Below are 24,271 nucleotides of genomic sequence, written 5' to 3' on the forward strand. Positions count from 1 at the left end.
TTACAATCATGGTGGAGGGCAAAAGAGGCAGGCACCTTCTTCACAGGGTGGCAGGATGGAGTGAGTGCCAGCAGGGGAAATGCCAGATGCTTACAAAACCTTCAGATCTCCTGAGACTCACTCATTATCATGAGAACAGCATGGAGGAAACTGGTCCCACGATTTAATTACCTACACCTGGTGCCACACTTGACACCTGTGGATTATGGAGATTATAATTCAAGGTAAAATTTAGATGGGGACACAGAGCCAAACCATATCAGTTGGGTACTGAGGAGGACATAGTGTATTAATCATGCCTTCTTATTGTCTGTATTTTCTAATGTTTTGACATCCATATTTTCTGATGTTTTGACATCTAAGGACTTGCTGATCTTGGAGGGACTGACCCTCTCAGGGTTAACTCATTCCTAGGGATAGCAAACTACTTTCCCTAGAGCATGCCTTTCATACCAAATCAACCAATCCAAAGCCTCTACTCCAAACCACCTCCTTTATTGGGCTCTCATACTCTAAGCCCCTATTCTCCTACCCTAATTACCACAGGGCCAGGTACTAAACAACTTGAGATAATCCCTACACTTTGGAGCCTGCTCAAATTTTTAAACTAGCCCATGCTAAGCCTACTTAGCCTGTGTACCCTGCCTCCCTCATTCCTTCAGTGAAAACCACAATAAAGGTTCTTGCCAATGTTTCCTGTCACTCCTTCTATCTTCTGACCCACTGTTGTGATTCTTATTGCTATGATTTTTTTCTAACTTGGTCTTGAGGTCTCTCTTTTTAGACTAGCCATAAACCAATATAGCCATTCTCTAGGAGACCTCTGACTCAGGGGAGGGGGAGTTAAATTCAGGTGTGAGTGTCAGGTGAGACACAGTGGAGGAAGTGAAAACAAAATGCATGAAAGGAAGAAATTTATTACTCACAGAACCCAAAGAGGTTAGAGAGGCCTAAGAGAAGTGTGAAGATGGCAGGAGCTCATCCAGTTTGGGAGGGAAGGGAGGGTACAGGCAAAGGCAGGAGGAGGGGGTGGGTGAGGCCAGTGGAACTATTCCTTAGGCTTTCCTATGGGGGTTATGAGTCAGCTACTTTAAAGAAAACATTTCAGAAGAAGAAAACTTACTTGCAGGACTCTAGCATTGGCCATTAGGCTTTATCATGGTCAGCAGCTCTGGAGTGTGCTGGGTTTTGGGTCAGGGGACTGAGAAATAGACCATATAGCCAACAACCACATAGGGAGAAGTTTTAACTGGGGCAAAGACGACAGAGTATGACTGGGTTTCATTTAATTTATTTCAGGCCTTAAAAAAAATTGGGGCCAGGCACAGTGGCTCACATCTGTAATCCTAGCACTTTAGGAGGCTGAGGCAGGTGGATCAGTTTGAGGTCAGGAGTTCTAGACCAGCCTGATCAATGTGGCAAAACCCCATCTCTACTAAAAATACAAAAATCAGCTAGGCATGGTGGTGCACACCTGTAATCCCAACTACCTGGGAAGCCAAGGCAGGACAATCACTTGAACCTGGGAGGCAGAGGTTGCAGTGACCCAAGATCATGCCACTACACTCCAGCCTGGGTGACAGAGCAAGACTCCATTTCAAGAAAAACAAACAAACAAACAAAAAACTGGGCCTGTATTGCCCTGCATAGTGTGTCATGCCCCTTTCTTCTTGGGAATCGTAGGTAACAAACTGTATTTTCAGTGGCAGCTGTCTCCTCATCCATTAGCTCTACCATACTTGAATAATAATAGCACTCATATTCTAAAACAATTGCTTCTTATGAGTAGGAAGAATGGGTCAGTGCTTCAGAATCCCAGACACGTCCAGGAGGAGGTGAAAACCAAATGAGCAGATCATACCCAGCCTGATTGAAACGCACACAATATAGTCACCCCTTTGTCTCTATGTATTCACCAACTCTTCAAGTACACCTGTGTATAGCATGTTGACAAACTCTGTCTTCTTCAATCTGCTAAATCATTTTCTACTTTCCTACATTGCTGTGGGCCAGGAGAGCCCTGGGTGTAGTGGAAAGTGGGGAGGGATTAAATCCATCTAGGAAGGAGATGGGTGGGTGAAAAAAATTGTGTAACATATACAAAGGTTTCTATGATTACAAGCCTACTATGAAATCCAGTCACACCTACCACTCACAGTCCCACTTACTTTGCTCTAAGCCACACTGAACTCTATCTCCAAACATGCTGTGCTTAGTAGTTCCCTTACACAGCACACCTGCGAATTCCTTTCAAATATAACTTAAAACAATAGCACTACATGAAATGTGCCATTTTCCCAAGAAGATTGTAGACTCTTTCCCCTGTATGCTCCATAGCTTACACAATTCTCCCTTTCTGCAAATACCAAATTATCATGTTTATTGGTATAGTGATCTTACCATGGGCCTACAAAATCCATGTGGTCAAATGCCACGCCTTTCCATTATTCCTTCCCCAGAATCTTCTCCTATGCATGACATCCATGTTTAATGAATGATCAGACACAATTAATATGGGAACAGGGATGCTGACTTCTGTGTTTATGCCTCTATTCTCAGGGTCTGAAACAGCACCTGATATTTAACAGGTGTTCATTATGTGGCTGTTAAAAAAAAAAATCAGCAATGTCTACAATGATTTGATCCTGGGTTTGCCTCTTCTCTCCTTCTTCCTCCAAAGTATATTTCTTAAATTTAACCACCCTTGCCTTCCTTTTCTGTCTAAGGGCTACTGGTAGGTAGGATAATGACTCCGAAAGGTGTCTATGTCCTAAACCTCAGAACCTGTAAATATGTTACCATACATAATAAAAGATAATTAAGTTTGTAGATAGTTTAGTGTGCTAATTAGCTAACCTTGAGGCAGGGAGATTATCCTGACTCATGCAGGTGGGCTCAGTATAAACACATAGGTACATAAAAGTGTATGGACTATGGTGAGAGTGATGTGACAACTTTACCTGCTGTTGCTGCTGAAGATAATGAAAGGGGCCACAAGTCAAGGAATGTGGGAGGCCTCTAGAAGCTAGAAGAGAAAAAAGAAAACATTCTCTCCTAGAGCCTCCAAAGAGCAAAGTGCCAATGAGACCAACCCTGGACTTCCAACCAAAAGAATTATAAGATAATAAGTTTGTGTTGTTTTAAGCCACTAATTTGCAGTAATAGGATACAGCAGTAAGAGAAAACTATTATAAGGCTCTATTTCCAAGCAGCTGAAAAAAGGCAGCTGATGAAAGAAGTCGTGCCGGGAAGTAGCCTAAGAGGCAAAAGTACAAAGGCAGGAGTTTGAATCAGACGATGCCACTTTTAAGGGTGGATTTGTCAGAGACATGTGAACTGCAGCAACTCCATCTTAAATAGGAGCTGGGTAAAATAAGGTTGACACCTACTGGGCTGCATTCCCAGATGGTTAAGGCATTCTAAGTCACAGGATGAGATAGGAGGTCAGCACAAGATACAGGTCATAAAGACCTTGCTGATGACACAGGTTGTAGTAAAGAAGCTGGCCAAAACCCACCGAAACCAAAATAGTCCCAAGAGTGACCTCTGGTCGTCCTCCCTGCTACACTCCCACCAGTGCTATGACACAAATGCCATGACATCAGGAAGTTACCCTGTATGTTCTAAAAAGGGGAAGCATGAATAATCCATCCCTTGTTTAGCATATAAAAGGATATAACCCTAAAAATAGGCCACAAGCAGCCCTCAGGGCTACTGTATCTATAGAGAAGCTATTCTTTTATTCCTTTATTTTCCTAATAAACTTGCTTTCACTTTATGCTATGGACTCCCCCTGAATTCTTTCTTGCTTGAGATTCAAGAATCCTCTCTTGGGGTCTGGATAAGGAGCCTTTCCTGTAACAGCTTTCTGGTGATGATGAAGGGACTGTAGTGAGGAAACCCTGGAACGAAAGGATAACTTTGGGTAAGTGTTGGGGTCCTGTAACATCTTCCTGGCAAACCCTGAAGGGATGATACTAAGAAGACCTCCCCCCAACCCAAGGAAATAGACTGCAGCACCGATTGGACAACTTTGGGTAAGTGGTGGAGTACCTACCCAGGTAAAGAATGGGATTGGGATAGAGGCTCAACTTAGGGGAGTTAGAGTCTCTCCTAAGACAGAGAGGGTTAAAGGCCCCTCTTAATAAAAGGCAAGGACACTTGAATGACCTTGGGTTAGAGGCCCGATTTAGGAGGATTAGAATCCCTTTCTAAGATTTAGGGGGTTAGTGGCCCTTCTTAGAAAGTCTGTCTTGGTAAAGTCCCTTCGGGCTAAGAACGGGTTTTGCACTACAGGATGTTAACTGCTATTCTCTTTGGATTAATCTGCCTTCAACTCCTTGCTGACAGCTGTGGGTAACAGGATTAGGCATGTACAGGATCATGGGACATGGGGAACTATTTTCTCCCTAAAACAGAAAACTTGAGAGCTGATGGGACTGCTGGAAAAGATCCTTCACAACCATCATGCGGCCACCTGAACTGTTCAGTGTCACTGCAATGGGTGGGTCTTTCTCTGGTGTCTCCGAGTGCCTCCCCTTCCCCACCCTGACTCAGGCAGTGCTTTCTTCTTTCTGTCTTTCTCTCTGTCTCTCTCTTTTTCTCCTTGCAAACTGGTTGAATTAATGGTAAAAGTAACTGTCTCCTATAAAGTTTTGATTAATGGAAGAAAGGGTTTTTGAGGCTAGACTTAAGCTGTAGCAAATCTGATGTGCTTTGTGTGTTTTTCTGTATTATTCTGTCATAAAGAGGGGTACCTTATGATAGAACACTGGCTGAGGACACTTGTAAACTGCTTTTCAAGACAGACCAGCAAACTGGTCAGTTACAAACTTTGCTGCAGGTTCCTGAGAAAAATTGGATGAGATTTTTTTCTTGTCTTGCATGTCCTTGGGAGCTTGAAGCTGTAACCATGTGGCCATGTTTTCTCTTTTCACAATGGCATCCTGTGTTCAGGGTTCTATTCCTGCCTCAGGGGATGAGTTTTTTTATATTCTTCTGTGTATGTATTTACATGTATTATGTGTATGTGATGTTTATTTCTAAAAGAGCATTGATTAATGGGTTTAATGAGAGCTTAAATCAAATATTTTGTCAGAAAAGTAAAAAGTGTAGTGCCTTTTAGTTCATGTGACTTTAATTTTCCAGAAATAAGGACAGTTTTGAAGATTATTGATAAAATAAAAATATCTTCAAAAATGTAAACATTTGGCTTAAATTAGGCAGGACACATATTAAGACTGCTAAATGCTTGAAGGTCATAAACTGCTTCTTTAACTTTTGAAAAATTTTCAATTAACCTACCTTGAAGCCATTAGATTCTAGATAAGACCTGGGGACATGTGGAGTTAGCCACGCCCCCTAGCTATGCTGGAGTCAGCCTTTATCTGCACTTCTGCCTGGTGTGTCCAAGGCTAGGCTCCACACCTAATACATAATTAAAATCCTGAATTTAGCAACTTTTGGTGAAAAACCTTGGTAAGAGTCAACATTATAACATGTAATTGATACTACTGAAGAAACAGTTTTATATGCAAATTGTGTAAAGAAAGTGAAATGCATTTTTCATTAAAATTATATATATATATATATAAAGTCATGGGAATTTAGATTTTTGCCTAGATTAAAGCATTAAAGGATCGTTTCAAGTTAGGATGAAGCTGACTGTTCAAGAAAGCTGTGGAAGGCTTATGAAAAAAATAACCATAAAAGAGATTCTGTGTGCGAACTTTGGCTAAAATTAAAGGGGTGTTATTCAGTTATTCTAGAAACTGAACATTGGAATAAAAGCACTATTCTACTCTTTAACAAAAACTTGTAAAGGGTTATAAAAGGTTTATAAAAACCTTACCTTATGGTCAACATGATTAAGATTGAATACATTTGTCTATAAGGTTTTACTAAGAATTGGGTTTGACATCAATAATGCATGAATACAGCAGTGACATTTGGCTTATTTAATATTACAGTCATACAAGAAGCATTATCAAATACAAAATGGCATTTGGTTTTTTGGGCTGTATTTGTATAAATGTGTCATTGGTACATGTTCCAAAATTATTTTAAAAAAAACTTCTTTAACCCTGATATGACTTAGTGTATGCTATTAATAATTGTTAATTAAAATCATTGCATGCCACAGAGTCAACCACATTTTTCTAGTCAATTTTGGCTTTAATTGTGGCTGTTCTAAGACTTTTGGTCATCCAGACAATTGTCTCATTTTGGTTCTCTGTAAAAGGTGGTTTAGAATTAAATGTAGGACTCTAGAAAACTGTGCTTTTAAATGCAGATTTTCTGATAAATTTGGACATTGTGACATCAGAACAGAGGAAAACCTTTCAGGACTCAGGGAGAGCTGAAATGTTCATGAATATCAAGCAGAACAGAAGTTAACTGCATGGACTAAACTAGCAAAAGTCTAACGTGTAAAATGTTTTCTCCCTAAAACAGAAAACTTGAGAGCTGATGGGACCGCTGGAAAAGATCCTTCACAAACATCACGCGGCCACCTGAACTGTTCAGTGTCACTGCAACGGGTGGGTCTTTCTCTGGTGTCTCCGAGTGCCTCCCCTTCCCCACCCTGCCTCAAGCAATGCTTTCCTCTATTACCTTTTTGTGTAAAATGTTGCTGATCTTTTGTTTTGTGTTTCAGAGTCAAGGAAACTTTTGAGCTATTACAGATTTTAGCAATTGAGTAAAGTATACTTGTGTGAACAAAATTGAGAGCATATTTTTTTCTCTTCACTTGATTTCTCCAGATTTTGGAAACTCATTGTGAATAGTCTCAATTTATGGCAATATAGTTATTTGCATGAGTGTAATAAGAATCTGTTGGGTTTTTGTTTTGTTTTGTTTTATTATTATTATTATTATTATTGGTAACAAGACACAATTGGAGAAACTGGTTATTTTACCAAGACTTTGATGGAATGGTATACTCTAAGGAATCAAACTTGACTTGCCAAGTCAATAAAAGCCCCTTGGGGAACTGACCTCAGACCTTTGATACAACAGTCCATGTACACGATTTCTGACCTGTGGTAAGTAAACAATGTCACCTTCTAACAGGTCCAGGAGCCCCAAGTTATCTTGGGACCCCAAGAGGAGAGGAATTTACTCAGCTCATAGGTGTTTGAGGATACAAACCCATGGTAGGGCTCAGCTCAAAAAGAGTCTTATCTAAGATTCCTTCTAAGAAACAAAGTTCCATCAAAACCAGTGTTAAAAGTCTATGTGAAAAATAATTATTCTTGCTGTACTTTATATAAATAATCAGGCCAAGTATAATAAAGCAAATTGGTCTTACCATGACTTACCTTTAGTGAAAATGGAAAACAGGAGAAAGAATATTACGTTTCAAGACCTATGTTACACTTGTTATTAAATTCTAGTCTCGTCAGTTGTTGTTTGTTTATGCAGTTTAGGCTAACCCTGCTTATTCCTATGAACCAACCAGTGATCTTTGCCTGCTACTCTGAAAAAACAAGGCATTTTGGTAATGTAAAAATCTGGATTTCATTCTAATTCTGGGCATGTACTGGAATTGCCTAGCCACCTCATGTCAGCTTGGTTCCAGTAGTTGCCCAGTTCATGAAGAGCCTTCTAATTTAGTTTACTTGGGATACTTTTGCTTATTTTGTTATATTGCTGTTTTACTCTTTGTGTAGGAATGCAGACTAAGCTTACTAAATGTTTTCTTAAACTGAATACTTATTAATCTTTCAGATATCACCTTTCATCAGGACTCAAGAGTTCTGAATGGCCTTCATCATACTGAAGCTTTCTGACTGAGCTCCTCTCTACCCTGAACACAAGAGACCATAATAGTTAGGCAGAAATATCATTGCCCCTATTCAGCCTGAAGAAGTTACAGAAGATGAATCTTTGTCCCTCTACAACCTTAGGATTAAGGGTTCTCTTATAAAAGGGAAGGAGGAAATGTCTAAGACATATGAACTAGAGCAACTTCATCCTGAATAGGAGCTGAGTAAAATAAGGGCTGAAACCTACTGGGCTGTATCCTCAGACAGTTAAGGCATTCTAAGTCACAGGATGAGATAGGAGGTCAGCACAAGATACAGGTCCTTAAAACCTTGCTGATAAAACAGGTTGCAGAAAGAAGCCGGCTAAAACCCACCAAAACCAATATGGCCATGGGAGTGACTGCTGGTCGTCCTCACTGCTACACTCCCACCAGCACCATAATAGTTTACAAATGCCATAGTAACATCAGGATATAACCCCATATGGCCTAAAAAGGGGAGGCTTAAATAATGCACCCCTTGCTTAGCATATAATCAAGAAATAACCATAAAAATAGGCAACCAGCAGCCCTCAGGGCTGCTCTGTCTTTGGAGTAGCCATTCTCTTATTCCTTTCTTAATAAACTTGCTTTCACTTTACTCAGACTCCCCATGAATTCTTTCTTGCACAAGATCCAAGAACCCTCTCTTGAAGTCTGATTGGGACTTTTTCTTGTGACAGATTCTGCCAGTTTCTGTTCTTGGCAGGTTCCATTTCTACAAATTCCTCATCTCTACAGGTTTAGGATCAGAATGTTCCAGCAGGGAGCACTACAGCTGTTTCAATCCTCAGGGAGACTACTCATCTGGGGAATAATTCCTTCCTTTGTCCTGTCAGCATAATGTGTATGGACCCTGCTAAGCAGCACCCAGTCATGAAAGTGCTGCCACCGAGGAAGGTAAGGAGGTTATGACAAAAAACACAGAACGTGACCCTCTGAACAGCAGGAGAGCAGAAACCGTTCTTGTCATCAGAAATTTCAGAGAGGAAGCTCACTCACTGTCCAGCTTCCCTCCCACACAATGGAAGCATAAAAATGGAAACCCATTTTGCACAAGAAATTAGCATGTTGCCCCTCAAGAGAATTATATCCTATGTTTGTTTCTGTAGGAGTGTCTAAACAGTTAAAAACCATGTACCATTCACAAAAATCTATACATAAAACATGAATGTTTAGAAAGTGAACACATTTAGAATGATATTTGTTTCAATTTAAGATGCCAACCTGGATATAAGTACACATTCAGTTTGACTAAAATTGCTGTAATAATAATCTAAAAGCAAAACTAAAGAAGGGTAGAAAAAGGAAGGTAACAGATTCCTGCCGTTGATAATGGAAATCATAGCATGTAAACAAAGCCAATCCTGCTTGGAAGTTCACCCTGAGCCTGCAAGGAATGTGGGGAGACAGCATGGGGCGCCTGGATGTTACAGGTAGTTAGTTAGGCATAAGTGGGGCAGGAGAGGGCTCCCTTCCCCCCACCGACCGGGAATGTCAGAGAATCTGGTATTGGTTCAGAGATTATAACATTGCCTCTCTAAAAATAATGCATAATTCAGCAGCCTGAGATAGGGAGGTACAATCTCTTGCTGATCCACAGCTGTTAACATTAAAGTGTCAATTGAATGCAGGCACCAAGGAGAAGCAAAGAAGGTTTCCAATAAAATCTCAGGTATTGGGCAGGTGAACCCAGGTATGTGCACTGAGAGACAAAAGGGTGGAGTACGACCTTCCAGGAGCACTCCAACAGAAACAGGAAGAAAGCGTCAGATGGGCATGCACACAACTTCCTAAACACACTGCGCATGCTCACTTCCGAAGTGTAAGGAGGGCACTGTGCATTCGGGCAGCCTATCCTAAGGGGAGAATCATGAGAAAGGGGCACAAGATGGCCGCCTATGAAGTCCCAGGATCAAGGTTAAATGCCGCACTTGTTCTTCAAGTCACCTGCTTGGATCTCTTCCAAGTGTTCTTTCTTTTCTTTCCTGTTCTAAAGCCTTTTTAATAAGCTTCCACTCCTGCTCTAAAACTTGTCTTGGTCTCTTTTTCTGCTGTATGACCCTCAGTGGAATTTTCTTCTGAGGAGGCAAGAACTGAGGTTGCTGCAGACCAGCAGGGATTCACTGCTGATAACTCAAGATACCTTCCACCAGTAACTTGGAGATGACACCAAGAGACAACACAGGCAAAGGAAAGTGTATTAATTCTGTTTTAGGTGTAGAAACTGGAGTGATTGGAAAATAATTCCTAAAAGAAATTGAAAAGTCAAATTGTCAAGCAGTAAGTTCACCATCACATTTACCATAAAGCATGTAGAGAAATGGAAATATTTACACATCATGGTTGAGAGTGCAGGATTTGCAGTCAGACAGTTTCTGGCACTTAGTAGCTTTAGAAAGTGACTTAAGCCCTCTAAGCCCTCAGTTTTCACATCTATAAAATGAAGTAAATAATATAAGCCTCTCAGAAGTGGGGTGAGGGTTGAATGAAACAATATGTGAGTAGTTTAACACAGAGACTGGCACTGACTTAAGAAAGTATTGTGATAAAAGCAGCAGTGGAGAAAATATTTTGAATAGCTGTATGCATGGCAATCCTTTAACCTCTTTATTCATGGCAACTCATTTAATTGCCACAACAAATATGTAAGGTAAGTACTTTTATTATTTCCATTGTTATGGACTGAGTCGTGCTACCTTCTTCATTTCATATGTTGATGTCCTAAGTCCCAGTGCCCCATAATGTGACTGACTATATTTGGAGATGGGGTCTTTACATCGATAATTAAGTTAAAATTAGGTCATTAGGGTGGGCCCTAATTCAATATGACTGGTGTCCTTATCAGGAGGTTAGGACACAGACATGCAAAGAGGGAAGACCAGAAAGAAGGTATAGAAAAAAAAAATTGTTATCTACAAGCCAAGGAGAGAGGCCTCAGAAGAAACCAACTCAACAAATTTTAAAAGATATATTTTGGAGAACAAAACTGTTAGAAAATATTTAGAACAGAAAAAAACCATTTCTTCTAGAACTGAGTTGGTCTAAAAGTGCATATCTTGGTAAGGCTCTGTGAGGAAATGACCTAATCTGGAGAGAAGCTGCTGGGACACTCGTCTGTGTGTGGCCTGTGGCTCACAGGGGCAGGTATTCTCAGAACGCACATGGGATAATCACCGTCCTGGTGTGTCCAGGCTCTGGGAACAGGCTCTTCCTCGTGGCTTTCACATGAGTTTCCTGGTGGGCTATGTAGTCACTTTTCTGCATCCTTCTTTTAAAGGCTCATGAATGTCAAAGTAACACAGACCCTGAGATGAGGCAGGAAAGTTGTATCCGAATGTTTTCAGACTATCAACCAGACCAAACGTTCTGGAATCCATAAGATCCAGGGCTGGGGATAAATTTAATCTATTAATTATTCTTCTGAAGTTGGCAGCTTTGAAAAAGATGCCCTGAGTCAGCATAGTCATTCCAACCAAAAAGAAAAAAGGGAAAAAATAATCATCTTTCCCAACCCTTAAATCGTCCAGCACTAACCAGACTCTGAGACCCTCTGCAGCAGCAGCCTATCAGTGCAGCCACATCCTCTCTGAGCGGATATGACAAACCCCAGGGGTGAAGTGACCTAACCTATGAGCCGCCACACACACTCAAGATGCCCCAGACACCCTGCACTCCGATCTTACTCGTTCCTTTACTGTTTTCATCCTAATTGCCCTCTTACACATTTGACCACACATTTTTGGTCTTGGTGGTTGTATTAGTTTTCTGTTGCTACTATACAAATTACCACCCATTTAGTGGCTTAAAACAATACAAATGTATCACCTTACAGTTCCGTAGTTCAGAAACCAACATAGGTATCACCCAGCCAAAATCAAGGTGTCGGCAGATCTGGGTTCCTTTCTGAAGGCTCCAGGGGAGAATCGATTTTCTTACCTTACGGGTTGTTTTCCTGTATCTTCAAAGGCAGCACGTTCTGTTGCTCTGACCCTACTTCCATACTCACAGCTCCCTCTAAACACTGCCGGGAAAGGCTCTCCACGTTTAAGGACCTGCGTGATTACATTGGACCCACCTGGGTAATCCACGAACTGCTTCCCATCTCAAGGTCGGCTGATTAGCAGCCCTAATTGCACCTGCAGCTTTAATTCCCATTTGCCATCTAACTGAACATCCGCAGCTGTTACGGGTTGCAGGGATTATTAGCACCTGGACATCTTTAAGGAACCATTCAGCCCACCACTCCGATGTTCCACTAGAGGGCACTAACATATTCCTGTAATATAAACATTAAAATTCAGATAACGGTGGGAGGGAAAGTTTGATAAAATTGAATACTGTATTATCAATTTTAAAAACTTGATATATAAATATGTCTCATTGGGGTCTTTCAAAAGTTAATCATATAGTACAAGAAAATACATAAACTGGAGTGACTCTCAGAACTAAAATGGCCTGAGCATAAGTGAAATAGAATTTGAAGTGAGGTGAGAATTCTGCAGTCTATTCCTGGGCTCAAAATCACATAGAAAAAAACAAAAAAAGGTTGCTTTATATTTAAAGGGACAAGGCATAGGTTCTCTTACAGGGGTTTTTAGGATAATGGTTCATCAGTTTAGTAGGTGTTAGCTTAATTACTTTTATCGGGATACTGTTGCCCCGGTTGGGTGGATGAACAGTCCCTAAGAAGAGAAGGAAGAGAGCAAAGACCGAAAAAGTTTGAAGGAGAGGAAGGGATGGCATGGCGTAGAGTGAAATGCTTTTTCCTTAAAATGCAAAGATGAAGGAGATGTTTCAGAGTGCCCGGCCGTCTAGAGGGTTCTGTTTACTTTCCATTCCCGCTGTTACGGACATAGGAGTCTGACCTACATTAGGGAAATGGAATAGAATAAGTTTCCAGAATTCCTAAATATGGTGGAATTGGGTAGAAAAGATCAGAGGAAAGGTTGTAGGAAGGAAGGGTGGGAAAGTCAAACAACTGGCTCCTACTGTAAGGCTACTGGGGCCTCAGGCTAACAGCATCATTTTAGTACCTTGATTGAGGTAGAAAAGGAAACGAGAGCAGAATAGCCTCATAGTCAAAGGAACACAGAAGGAGAAACCACATTGCTGAGGAGAGTGAATTAGCTGGTAGAGGGACAGAATATAGAATTAGCCTTGGTAGCTAATCTTGAATTAATGTAATATGAAAAGAGATTGGGAAAAATTAGAATACTCTGAAATGTAATTATGTACCTGTTCAACTTTGAAACACCACGGAATGTTGGGAAATCCAATATCCACTAATAGTGAGCTATGTGGACGCGAGTAAATTCTGAAAGATTTTGCTATTTGGGGTATCAAGGTTTACTAAGTAACATGAAATTATTTACTTGCGGTGGGTTTTTAGAATGAAAGTTGTTTTCCCTCTCTTAAGAACACCCGAATTCACAGCTAGGGTATGGAGGATTTACCAGGAAAATGCAAACACCTGTGGCTGAAGTAGAGCCAAGCTCTCTCCCTACATTTTTTTCCAGAAAGCAGTGGTGAAGAAATAGAAAAAGAGAGAATACTCCTCTTAGATCAGAGCTAAGGTCCTGATAGCAATCACTCCTTTCTCAATGCATGGAATGGAAACTGTTAGAGCTGCACCTCTCACCATGAAGGGGTCTGGGGGCAAGGAACTCATCTCTGAGGTTTGAGAGTAGGCCTGAAAACCGGGAAGGGGGCCCCTTCTTGTCTGGAGATGATAATGATTTGGCAAAAACAATGACGGGCTCTGTGAGGCTCTACTTGTGGTAGGAAGCTTTTGGGAAGAGTGGGGTAGCCTCCTTCTATTCCACCATCCAGGAATACATTCGTTCCTACAAAGTACAAGAAGGATTCAAAGGTATACATGTGTCAAAAATCACAATGAGCACTGTAAATATATGCAATTTTTATTCATCAACTATACCTTAATTTAAAAAATTAAGAAAAGTTCAAAGGTGTTCGAGGAGGAAGGCATTCTGGAGAATCCTAGGAAAGTCACCTCAATGTAGGAAGAACATATTCAGGCAGAAAAGAGAGCAGTACCAGCAGCTGCTGGAAGATCTAAGAGAAGCTTGACACTCCTGGCCCCAAACACTGCCTGGCTACAACACGATATCCAGGGACAGATACCTTCCATGTACAGCAAGCTGTGGAGTGGCAAGAAAGCAAAGCACATACCAAAAGCAGGCAGGAAGCAGAGCTGGCTGGTAAGACTCTGAGGTTATTGCAGGAAGCAGGTGTTGCCTCTGCCTTTCACCAGCTTCTTCTGGAGAAGAACAGAGAAGGGGAAAAGAAGAAAGATGCTCCAGATACCATCTTTGGTGGAAACAGCTGCTAGCTCTAGCAACGATGACTAAGTCAATTTTGCTAAAGAGCAAAGAAGCTGTGTGTCTTGGATTTTAAACAGCGATAGACTAGCAAAATAATCTATGATGTGAATCTGAGATTTTACACCTTAGACTCTTTTAAAATGTAGTGACTAAAAATATATACCAGTGGATAAATGAAGTCAGGGATATACTTGAAATTTTTTCTGCCAGAGTAGAAATGACTTCAAAATATATGATAATGCAGCTTTCATGTAATCCCAGCTACTGGGGAGGCTGAGGCAGGAGTATTGCTTAAACCCGGGAAGCGGAGGTTGCAGTGAGCCAAGATCATGCCACTGCACTCCAGCCTGGGTGACAGAGTGATACTCTGTCTCAAAAAAAAAAAAAAAGATAATGCAGCTTTCAATATTATAAGCTTTATGTTCTCACACTTCTAAGTGATAATCAAATGTGTTACACAACTTTATACCCTGAGATCCAAAATACATAAATATTTGACAATATGTACAAGACTGTATCAATAAGAAAATGTGGCACATGTATAAAGAAAGGAACCTCACACAGATTAAGGAAAATGACATTGATTACAAATGTCCTCAGCCTGAGTTGGCTGTGTTGCCTTTGTACACTTCAGCCCTCTGAGCTGAAGTGGGAGTGGTTTCTCTCCTGAAAATGTTTCTGAGGCCCAAATAGCTGAAGAGGTGGAGACATTACAGAAACCACCTGGAGCCCCCAGAACTGGCAGACACCTGCCTGATGCTGCCATGGGCCCCCAGCTCCTTGGCTTTGTGGTCCTTTGCCTTCTAGGAGCAGGTGAGTCCCAGAACACATAGGCAACTTTTGGCCTTATTTTGTAGGCCTCAGCCCAAGGCATCTCCTAAAGGCTTAAGCATTGGAGATCCCCTTCAGCGCTGCCTCTAACTCTGTCCCCTTCCTTTACAGGCCCCCTGGAAGCCCAAGTGACCCAGAACCCAAGATACCTCATCACAGTGACTGGAAAGAAGTTAACGGTGACTTGTTCTCAGAATATGAACCATGATTATATGTCCTGGTATTGACAAGACCCAGGGCTGGGCTTAAGGCAGATCTACTATTCAGTGAATGTTGAGGTGATTGATAAGGGAGATGTTCCTGAAGGGTACAACGTCTCTCGAAAAGAGAAGAGGAATTTCCCCCTGATCTTGGAGTCGCCCAGCCCCAACCAGACCTCTCTGTACTTCTGTGCCAGCAGTTTATCCACAGTGCTGCACAGCCAGCTGCTCTCTGCACAAAAACAGAGGGTAGCTGCAAGAACAAGGAGACTCCTCCTTCAGGAGACCTCTCGCCGACCAACAGGATAAACTTCCTCCATCATCCCACAGAAGCCCTTCCCCACACGCCAGCCTCAGGGACTCGGCAATGCAGCCACTCTGCGGAACCAGGGGTCCATCCTCTACCTGCTGTACCAATGAGGTTTCACAGTTGGGCAGGACAAGCTCACTGAGCTAGGTCTAGTGCCAGGGTACACTCTCCCATCCTTTCTTCTTGTGGAGCTTAAATCTTTAAATTCAACTAAACTGTTGCCCAAACTGAAGCCTCCATTTACAATCTAATGGGTCTCAACAATATTTGGTTCTGTATTCCAGGTCCTATTTATTCTGGAGGTTTTGTCACTTGGAGGAACACCATGTTTGGAGTTATTTATGAAACCCAGCACCTCCTATTTTCTTCCTCTCAGCAGATGGTCCAAATGCCCAAGCCAGAGATGCAAGACTGATCTTCACTCTCTCTCTGACTTTCTCCTTCCACACCGAATCCACCACCCTATCCCGCATTTTTCTAAGTACTAAATTCCTTACAAATTTTACTAACTTTTCTAACTTCACTGATCTCACCTGGATCACTCTAGCCACCTTCCAAGTAGCCACCCTACCTGCAAGCCTGCACCTGCCCCCACCCACAACCACTCCCTCAAGCTTAAAACCCTTTGGTTTATTTCTATTAACTAGCTAAAGTCTCAAGTTTATGTTAGTTTGCAAGTCTCTCAGCCCCTCCATGATGTGACCTTTGCATATCCCCCACCTTTCTAACACTGACTTCCCCTATCCTTCAATTACCACAACTGCCTGCATCTACTCCAGAAACATCCCACTTCTCGCACGTCCCCAAATATGTCCACTGCTGACTCACTCCTGGGTCTTTATCTACAATGGTCAGTCTACCCAGAATACCATTTCTCTCTCTGGTATTCATCTGTTCTTCCAGCTGCTCTTTTTGTGCAGACTACAGCTGGCTGTGCAGCACTGTGGATAAACTGCTGGTGCAAATGTACAGAGAGGTCTGGACTGGGCGACTCCAGGAATGGGGGAGATTCTCCTTCATAGACCAGTTTAGAAGTCACTTCCTCCAAGGTGATTTCCTTGAATCATTGACTGGGTTATTTCTCCACTGTGTGTTCTTCTAACAGCCTGAACAGAGCTAACACCAACACCGAGACACCACCATGAACTCACCAGCCATTGACTTCTCTGTTCTATAGCTTTCGCCTCTTTGGAACAGGTATGTCATGGGTGCAGGTATGACGTCCTTGAACTTGGTTTGCTAGACCCTACATTAAGCCTTTTTCTGGTGGTTACACATCAGTATATTTCCTGAGTTCTCTCTTTTTAGCCACAATGTCCATGAATGCTGGTGTCACTGAAATTTCAGTTTACCAATTTTCAGAGTCAGAAAATAAAGTTCTATATTACAACCAGAATATGTTTTATGACCAATATGTGCTGAGCCAGACAAGAGGCAGGAATGAAGCTCCAACTAATCTGTTTCTCAGTTGGTGCTTAGAGTACAAACAAATAGAGAGTCTCTAATAGACCTGTGTCTCTTGAGATAAGACTGAGCATTTCTTTTTTTTTTAATATATATATACTTTAAGTTCTATTTCTTGCAACCTCCAGACATCCAGCCCTTCGTAGACACTGCCAGCCGTTAACTCAAAGCCCTGCACAGCCACTTCCTCTCTGCACAGAAAAGACTGCCACAAGGGGAGAGACGGTCTTACCTTCCTGAGCCTGCCCTTACCAGAGGAAGCCACTGCCATCGCAGAAGCACTTAGGAGCCTTTCCCACCTCCTTGCACTGAGACTTATGGAACTCTTGAGGGCCCTAGTCTGTAAAAGTCCATCCCCGGCCTGGCGCGGTTGCTCACGCCTGTAATTCCAGCACTTTGGGAGGCTGAGGTGGGTGGATCATGAGGTCAGGAGTTCGAGACCAGCCTGGCCAACATGGTGAAACCCCATCTCTACTAAAGGTACAAAAAATTAGTCAGGCATGATGGTGCACACCTATAATCCCAGCCACTTGGGAGGCTGAGGCAGGAGAATTGCTTGAACCCAGGAGATGGAGGTTGCAGTGAGCCGAGATCACACCATTGTACTGCATCCTGGGTGACAGGATGAGACTCCGTCTCAAAAAAAAAAAAAAAAAAATCTATCCCCAGATCACGGTGCGCCTGTGAGACGGAGCTGTCAATGTTCTCTTTCCCTTCCTTCTCATTTTCTGTTTCAATTGGGCTTCATCAGCCTGGGTTCTTTATTAGAATTGACCTGCATCAATCCAGTGCCCCCCTCATACCACCTACTAGGGAAGGCTGCATTCTACATTACGGTCTTCAGGGATCCTCTCTGGGGCCCCACGTGCTTCCCTTTTTGTTTACCTGTGTCTCAGGGCAATTTTAATCTTAGTCTTATATTTTTCATTTAAGCAGGTTAGGCTACACTATACACTTACAGATTTTGCCAGTAGAAGCTTTGAGACTTCACATCTTGTAAAATAAAAAAAAAAATTGTACTAAAGATAACACTGTTTATGGATGTAAAGCTTTTTGTGTAAGCAAATAGTCTGGTGAAACTGAAGTTCAAAGGTGTTTGTGTTGGGTAGCTGTGTCATTATGCTTGATTTATGGTAAGGCCAAGTCTGTTGGATTAGATATTAGATAGTCACAGTAATGTCAAAACTAAGGAATATAGTCTGAATAATTATGATAACTACTTTATATTATTGCAAACAACTTAAAAACTATTGTGACTTGATTGATTCACACTATGCATGGATACAGTTTCAAAACCTGTTTAGACCATTAGAAAGTTTTAATGAATAATGTTAGCAAAATAACCACAAGTAAAGTGTTACCGGAAAATGTAACTGTCAGTATAAGCATCACACTGACAGTTGTAGCTGACCCTTTTGTTTTGATCAGTGGTTCTCGATGTGTACCAAAATTACTTGGTGAGATTTCTTTTTATTGTGGGAATAACACTTAGCATGAAATCTAACCTTTAAACAAAACTAATGTGCAATATGATATTGTTAACTCTAGGTACAATGTTGCATAGCAGATTTCTAGAATGTAATTATCTTGTATAATTGAAACTTTACACCAATTGAATGGCAGCTCAGTTCTTCCTTCTCCCATTTTCCTGGCAATTATCATTCTGTTCTCTGCTTCTCTGTGTTTGACATAATGCTAAGTGAAATGAGCCAGTCACACAAGGACAAATGTTTCATTGAAGGAGTCTTTTATCACCAAAAGTATTTAGAATTCCTGGCACTTGGTGATAATAAAAGCAAAACCATTTCACTTGGGTTTTATGATTGTTTTAAAATGCTTTGCACCCTTTATTGCTTGCACCTGGGGCTGAACACACCTACCACCCCATTATTGATATACCACCATCTCCCCAACCCCATCAGGTAAACCTACACATGTGAGCACTCACATGAACCTACACATGTGGATTTGAACCAGATTCAAACCCAGGCAGCATAGTTCCAAAGCCTGCCCTATTACCCAATATGCTACTTGTAGTAATTATTAAGTATATTGTATGAGAAACTAAGACTGCTCTCAATAAAATATATGTTGAGAGTGAGGAGAGAGAGAGAGAGAGAGAGAGAGAAAATGGTAAGGTTTTCCTAATCACAGTTGGTCAGGAAAAAAATTACCTTCACTTTCAAAGACTGAGACTCACCAGAAGGACTCATGGGACTCGGCGTGTCCTTGGACTCATAGCAAAGATGTATCACAAATATGTAGTAAGAATACTATGATCACAAGGAACAAAGACATGGTGGACTTTGGAGAAATCCATGTGAGACTTCCTTATGTTCTCTTCCATGAGAGAGCACACTCTCACCCCAACAATGAAAATGCAGCAACGTGAGAACAACCTTTCTGCCCAGGGAAGCTCATTAGAGACTCAGGACCTCCAATACTTTCAGTGGCTGGTGTTAGGTGCTGAATCGTGTCATTAAACATTCATATGTTGAAATCCCAGCCTCCAGTACTTAAGAATATGACTATGTTTGGAGATAAGGATTTTAAAGAGGTGGTTAGGGTTAAATGAGGTCCTCACTAATATGACTGGGATCCTTATAAGAGGAAATTAGGACACAAACATGCATAGAGGGAAGACAATGTGCAGACACGGGGGAAGCCATCTACAAGCCAAGGAGCGAGGCTCCACGAGAAACCAACCATGCTGATGCCCCGATCTTGGATGTCTAGTCTCCAGAAGTATGAGAAAATACATTTCTGCTGTTTAAATGACCTAGTCTGTGGTGACTTATGGCAGCTCTCGCAAAATAATTCAGCTGATCACATTGGCACCCTCTGCCTATCATGCAGCATAATTCCAGACTTGACGTAAAGCAAGTGTTCAGCCTAACCCACGTGGTTTGTGCAAGCAGTCTAGGCACACTAAGCCATGCTTACCAGTTACTATAGTGGGAACACTCCCAAAATTCAAGTTCGCAGATGCCAATCAAGAGCCAACCATGCAAGCAGGCCCTTCTAAGGCCAGCGGTCTCAGGCCCACTGGGTCAACTCTTTTCTATACGTGCACATACACACAGTGACACTTCCATGAGCACAAGGGATGTCCTTCACTCTCTAGCACCTCTAGACAATGGCTGAGGGATTATGAGTGTGGGCCGGGACAATGACATCACAGACCATCAACCCACAGCCTGGTCCTGGGAGAAGACCTATTCTTTCTTCAAAGCAGCCATGGGAATCAGGCTCCTCTGTCGTGTGGCCTTTTGTTTCCTGGCTGTAGGTGAGTCCTGGGAGTTCCTGGGTCTGGGGAGTTGGTGGCAACCCCTGTCCTACTATTTCGAGGTCTTTTATACAAAGCTCTTTTCTCCTCTCCTCCTTGATGGCCTGTTTTTCACCCTTGCTTTCTGTCTCTCACAGGCCTCGTAGATGTGAAAGTAACCCAGAGCTCGAGATATCTAGTCAAAAGGATGGGAGAGAAAGTGTTTCTGGAATGTGTCCAGGATATGGACCATGAAAATATGTTCTGGTATCGACAAGACCCAGGTCTGGGGCTACGGCTGATCTATTTCTCATATGATGTTAAAATGAAAGAAAAAGGAGATATTCCTGAGGGGTACAGTGTCTCTAGAGAGAAGAAGGAGCGCTTCTCCCTGATTCTGGAGTCCGCCAGCACCAACCAGACATCTATGTACCTCTGTGCCAGCAGTTTATCCACAGCGCAGCACAGCCAAATCCTCTCTGCACAAAAAGAGCGGACGTAAGAGAGAAGGGGCCCTAACTCAGGGCTGGTGCTGGCTCCAATGGCATATTCGTGCTAAATAGAAAAAAAGTGGCCACTAAGGAGAAACTAGCTCCATAAGCACACTTCTTTGCAAGGAGAGAATGAGGTATTATTTTTCACCCCTTTACAAGTCAGGGACTGTTCTGGATTTAATTCTCCCAATCCAGTGTGTTGTAAATTCACGAGTCCCAACAAGGAGGAAAAGTCCTCTCGCATATTCACACCGTAACCCTGTTCTACCATTTCGTTAATTAATTTTACCTTCCCTTTTCTATCCTTGTCTCTCTTAACTGTGCATTTTCTACTTTGCTTAGTGTTTTGCTCTTGGTTGACATTTCACTAGAGGACATTAACATATTCTAAATTCTTTCGATGATTTTTACTGTCCATGTGCTGATTCAAGAGAAAGTTTGTGGAATTTGAATTTTATTCATTCAATTTAGAAAGAGAAAAACTCTGATTAAAACAAATCTTCGTCCAGGTTCTCTGATCAATCATATTTTGCTGGAAAAAATTCTGATCACAGAAGGTGTAAACTATGCTGCAGAAGGTGGTAGGAATTTGGTTATAACTGTACTCACAATCTTCTGGAAAAAGTGTGTATTTGTCTGTCTTTAAGAATAAAACATATGCTCTTCTGTCAGTAAAAATTAACAGTGCTTTGGAAATACAAATAAATGTAAAGGGTATTAGAAATCCCAAACTGCAGAGCACTTGCACAATTATTATTGGCAAGACAAAACAGGCATCTGAAAACGTATTTTGATTCAGTGCTAAATTTTTGTGTGGATGAAGTCAGAGAAAAAAATTAAATGAATGTGTATCACAATATTCAAGATTAAGTTTGTGTGAGATAGGACTTGAGCTGATTTTGAATACAAGTAAATGAGGGAAGAGAAACCATCAAAAGGAAGAAATACCCTGCAAATGTTTCTGTGAGAGAGTCTACCAGAAGGAAGAGGAAGATTCTTTCCCTGAGGAAAGACAGGAATCACAATTCTCCCGGCTGAGGTCAACATCCAGAACAGAGAAAGCACACCTTCCCAGAATATTATTAAAATCCTTTCCCTTTTGCCCCGAGAATACATGCTAGCGGTGCTTGCGGCTGCAGCGTTTCCCCTGAGATAACACACAAGGTTTGATACAAGAAATTCTTTCTCCACCTTCTAAACATTACAGTGCTTAACTCCTACATCCTGTTCAAGAAGGAGAATTCTGAGCACACGGTTAGCCATAGAAACTTCAGACTGACATTGATTAAAAGGATGCTGAAAAAGCATCGTGAGCCAGGGCAGCAACGTCTCTGGGGTCGTCCACGCTCTGATGATATCACACCTCTTGGCCCACCTGGAAGACATTTTCCCAACAGCATTACCACCAACATCAAAGAAACAAAACCCAACTGGTCACTGCAACTTTTGCTGCTCACACAATGACGAGGATGGCAAGATCTATAGAGAACGGCAATATTTTTGTGCGGAATGTGATGTTTCACTTTCTGTTGTTCCGTGCTTTGAAATTTTCCCACACGAAAAAATGATCTAATAGTGATTATTATATACATTTCTGTGATGTTAGGATTAGAGGCCAGCTCTGTTTAGAAATAATTCCAAGAACAGTTTTTATATTTTATTTTCTTGTTGATAATCAGTCAAATTTGCCTCAGCCTCAAAGAGCATGTTTATGTCAAATTAAATGAATGCTGGCAGCGAGCTGCACTTTTTTTACTAAACAGGAAAAGGGTTAAATAACAGAACACTGTATCTACAGATTTTCATATTCAGTGAAACTTCAGGTTTTCTGAGAGTCCTACATTTTCCCACAGATTATTTATTTCTTATAGCAAGTATTGCCCAGACTCAGAAGATCAATTGCAAGAGATGGGAACAGGTACCAGCACTTTGCGTCCATTCCCAGGGCTATGTGGGACCATTTCCAACACAGGGGTCATCACCTCAATTGAGTCCCTGGTAGAAAGAGTGCTATGCCAGACTCAGCTTCCCTTCTGGCATGGTTACCACCTGCTCCCTCCAACACAGCCTCGCCTTGCTAAGAAAATGCAGCCCAGGGAGAGAGGAAGAACACATAAAAAAATGAAAATGAAAATAGGCAGAGATGGAGTATCAAACATCAAAGTGAGTAACAGAAGATATCTAAAGAGGTCAAAAGGATTGTAGATTGGGATAGGAGGTTTGAATTTAGAAAAAAAAATGAAAAAGTGTTCACGGGGGAGTTCACAGTTTACAGAATATACTTTTTTCTTCTTCTTCTTCTTCTTTTGAAATGGAGTCTCGCTCTGTTGCTGAGGCTGGAGTGCAGTGGCACAATCTTGGCTAATTGCAACCTACACCTCCCAGGTTCAAGTGATTCTCCTGCCTCAGCCTCCCGAGTAGCTGGGATTACAGGCGCACACCACCATGCCTGGCTAATTTTTGTTATTTTTAGCAGAAATGAGTTTTCATTATGTTGGTCAGGCCGGTCTCGAATGCCTGACCTCGTGATCTGCCCACCTTGGCCTCACAAAGTGCTGGGATTACAGGTATAAGCCACCACGCCTGACCCACATAATAGACTTTTAAAGGCACATAATAGATCGTGGATGTTTACCATGAGGGTACAGAGAATAATTCAGAAAATGTAAACCATTATTTCACTAAACATACATAAACATACATCACATTAGGAGACCAACAAATTCACAGAACATAAAAATTGATACTCTAAATCTATAAATCTATAAATAAATTTGTTTATTCATTTATTTATTTTGTTTTACTCTAAGTTCAGGGACAGATGTGCAGAATGCGCAGGTTTGTTACATAGGTATACATGTGCCATGGTGGTTTGCTGCATCTATCAACCTGTCATCTAGGTTTTAAGCCCTATAAGCATTAGCTGTTTGTCCTGATGCTCTCCCTCCCCTCGCCCCCTGACCCCCAACAGGCCCTAGTGTGTGTTGTTTCCCTCCCTGTGTCCACATGTTATCACTGTTAAACTCCCATTTATGAGTGACAACATGCGGTATTTGGTTTTCTGCTCCCATGTTAGTTTGCTGAGGATAATGGCTTCCAGCTTCATCCATGTCCCTGGAAAGGACGTGATCTCATTCCTTTTTATGGCTGCATAGTATTCCATGGGGTATACATGCCACATTTTCTTCATCCAGTCTATCATTGATAGGCATTTGGGTTGGTTCTATGTCTTTTAAGCAATGTTTTAAATTATGTGATTTGGGAAAATATAATAAAATAAATTATTTTTTGTTGAATGGGAGTATTAACAGGGCTTTTTGATGGGACATGGCCGTGAAGATGTCTGGCCTCTTCCTGCAGGGAACAAGGAAAATTTAGAGAAGGAGGCAATTTTTTTTTCTCTAGAGTCCACTGAGATATCACAGGTAGTTTATACATATAAAATACAGCAGCCCTGACATACAGGTATTATTTTCTCCTAATTAAAAATAAATTTAAATAAGTGAAGTGTAATTAAACCTAAATTTAAATGACTTGCCTATAACCACACAGCTGAAAA

At 41.6% G+C, this 24,271-nt stretch overlaps 1 long non-coding RNA gene, 1 pseudogene and 1 gene segment (V, D, J or C); all 3 read left to right on the forward strand.

Annotated features, from left to right (window-relative positions):
• The first annotated feature begins 4,792 nt into the window (after window positions 1-4,792).
• LOC134810585 (uncharacterized) lies at window positions 4,793-8,405 on the forward strand. Its single transcript, XR_010159028.1, has 3 exons — window positions 4,793-5,002; window positions 6,454-6,539; window positions 7,729-8,405. It is a non-coding gene; the product is annotated as an uncharacterized LOC134810585 (long non-coding RNA).
• Window positions 8,406-14,715: 6,310 nt separating this feature from the next.
• Window positions 14,716-15,488, forward strand: LOC104007430 (T cell receptor beta variable 27-like; annotated as a pseudogene).
• A 4,599-nt stretch (window positions 15,489-20,087) lies between these two features.
• Window positions 20,088-23,637, forward strand: LOC101059366 (T cell receptor beta variable 28-like). The segment is given in 2 exon segments: window positions 20,088-20,239; window positions 20,377-23,637. Coding segments are annotated over 2 exon segments (480 nt in total).
• Window positions 23,638-24,271: the final 634 nt, after the last annotated feature.

This window comes from Pan troglodytes, chromosome 6 (genome assembly GCF_028858775.2).
Source record: "Pan troglodytes isolate AG18354 chromosome 6, NHGRI_mPanTro3-v2.0_pri, whole genome shotgun sequence".
NCBI lineage: Eukaryota > Metazoa > Chordata > Mammalia > Primates > Hominidae > Pan > Pan troglodytes.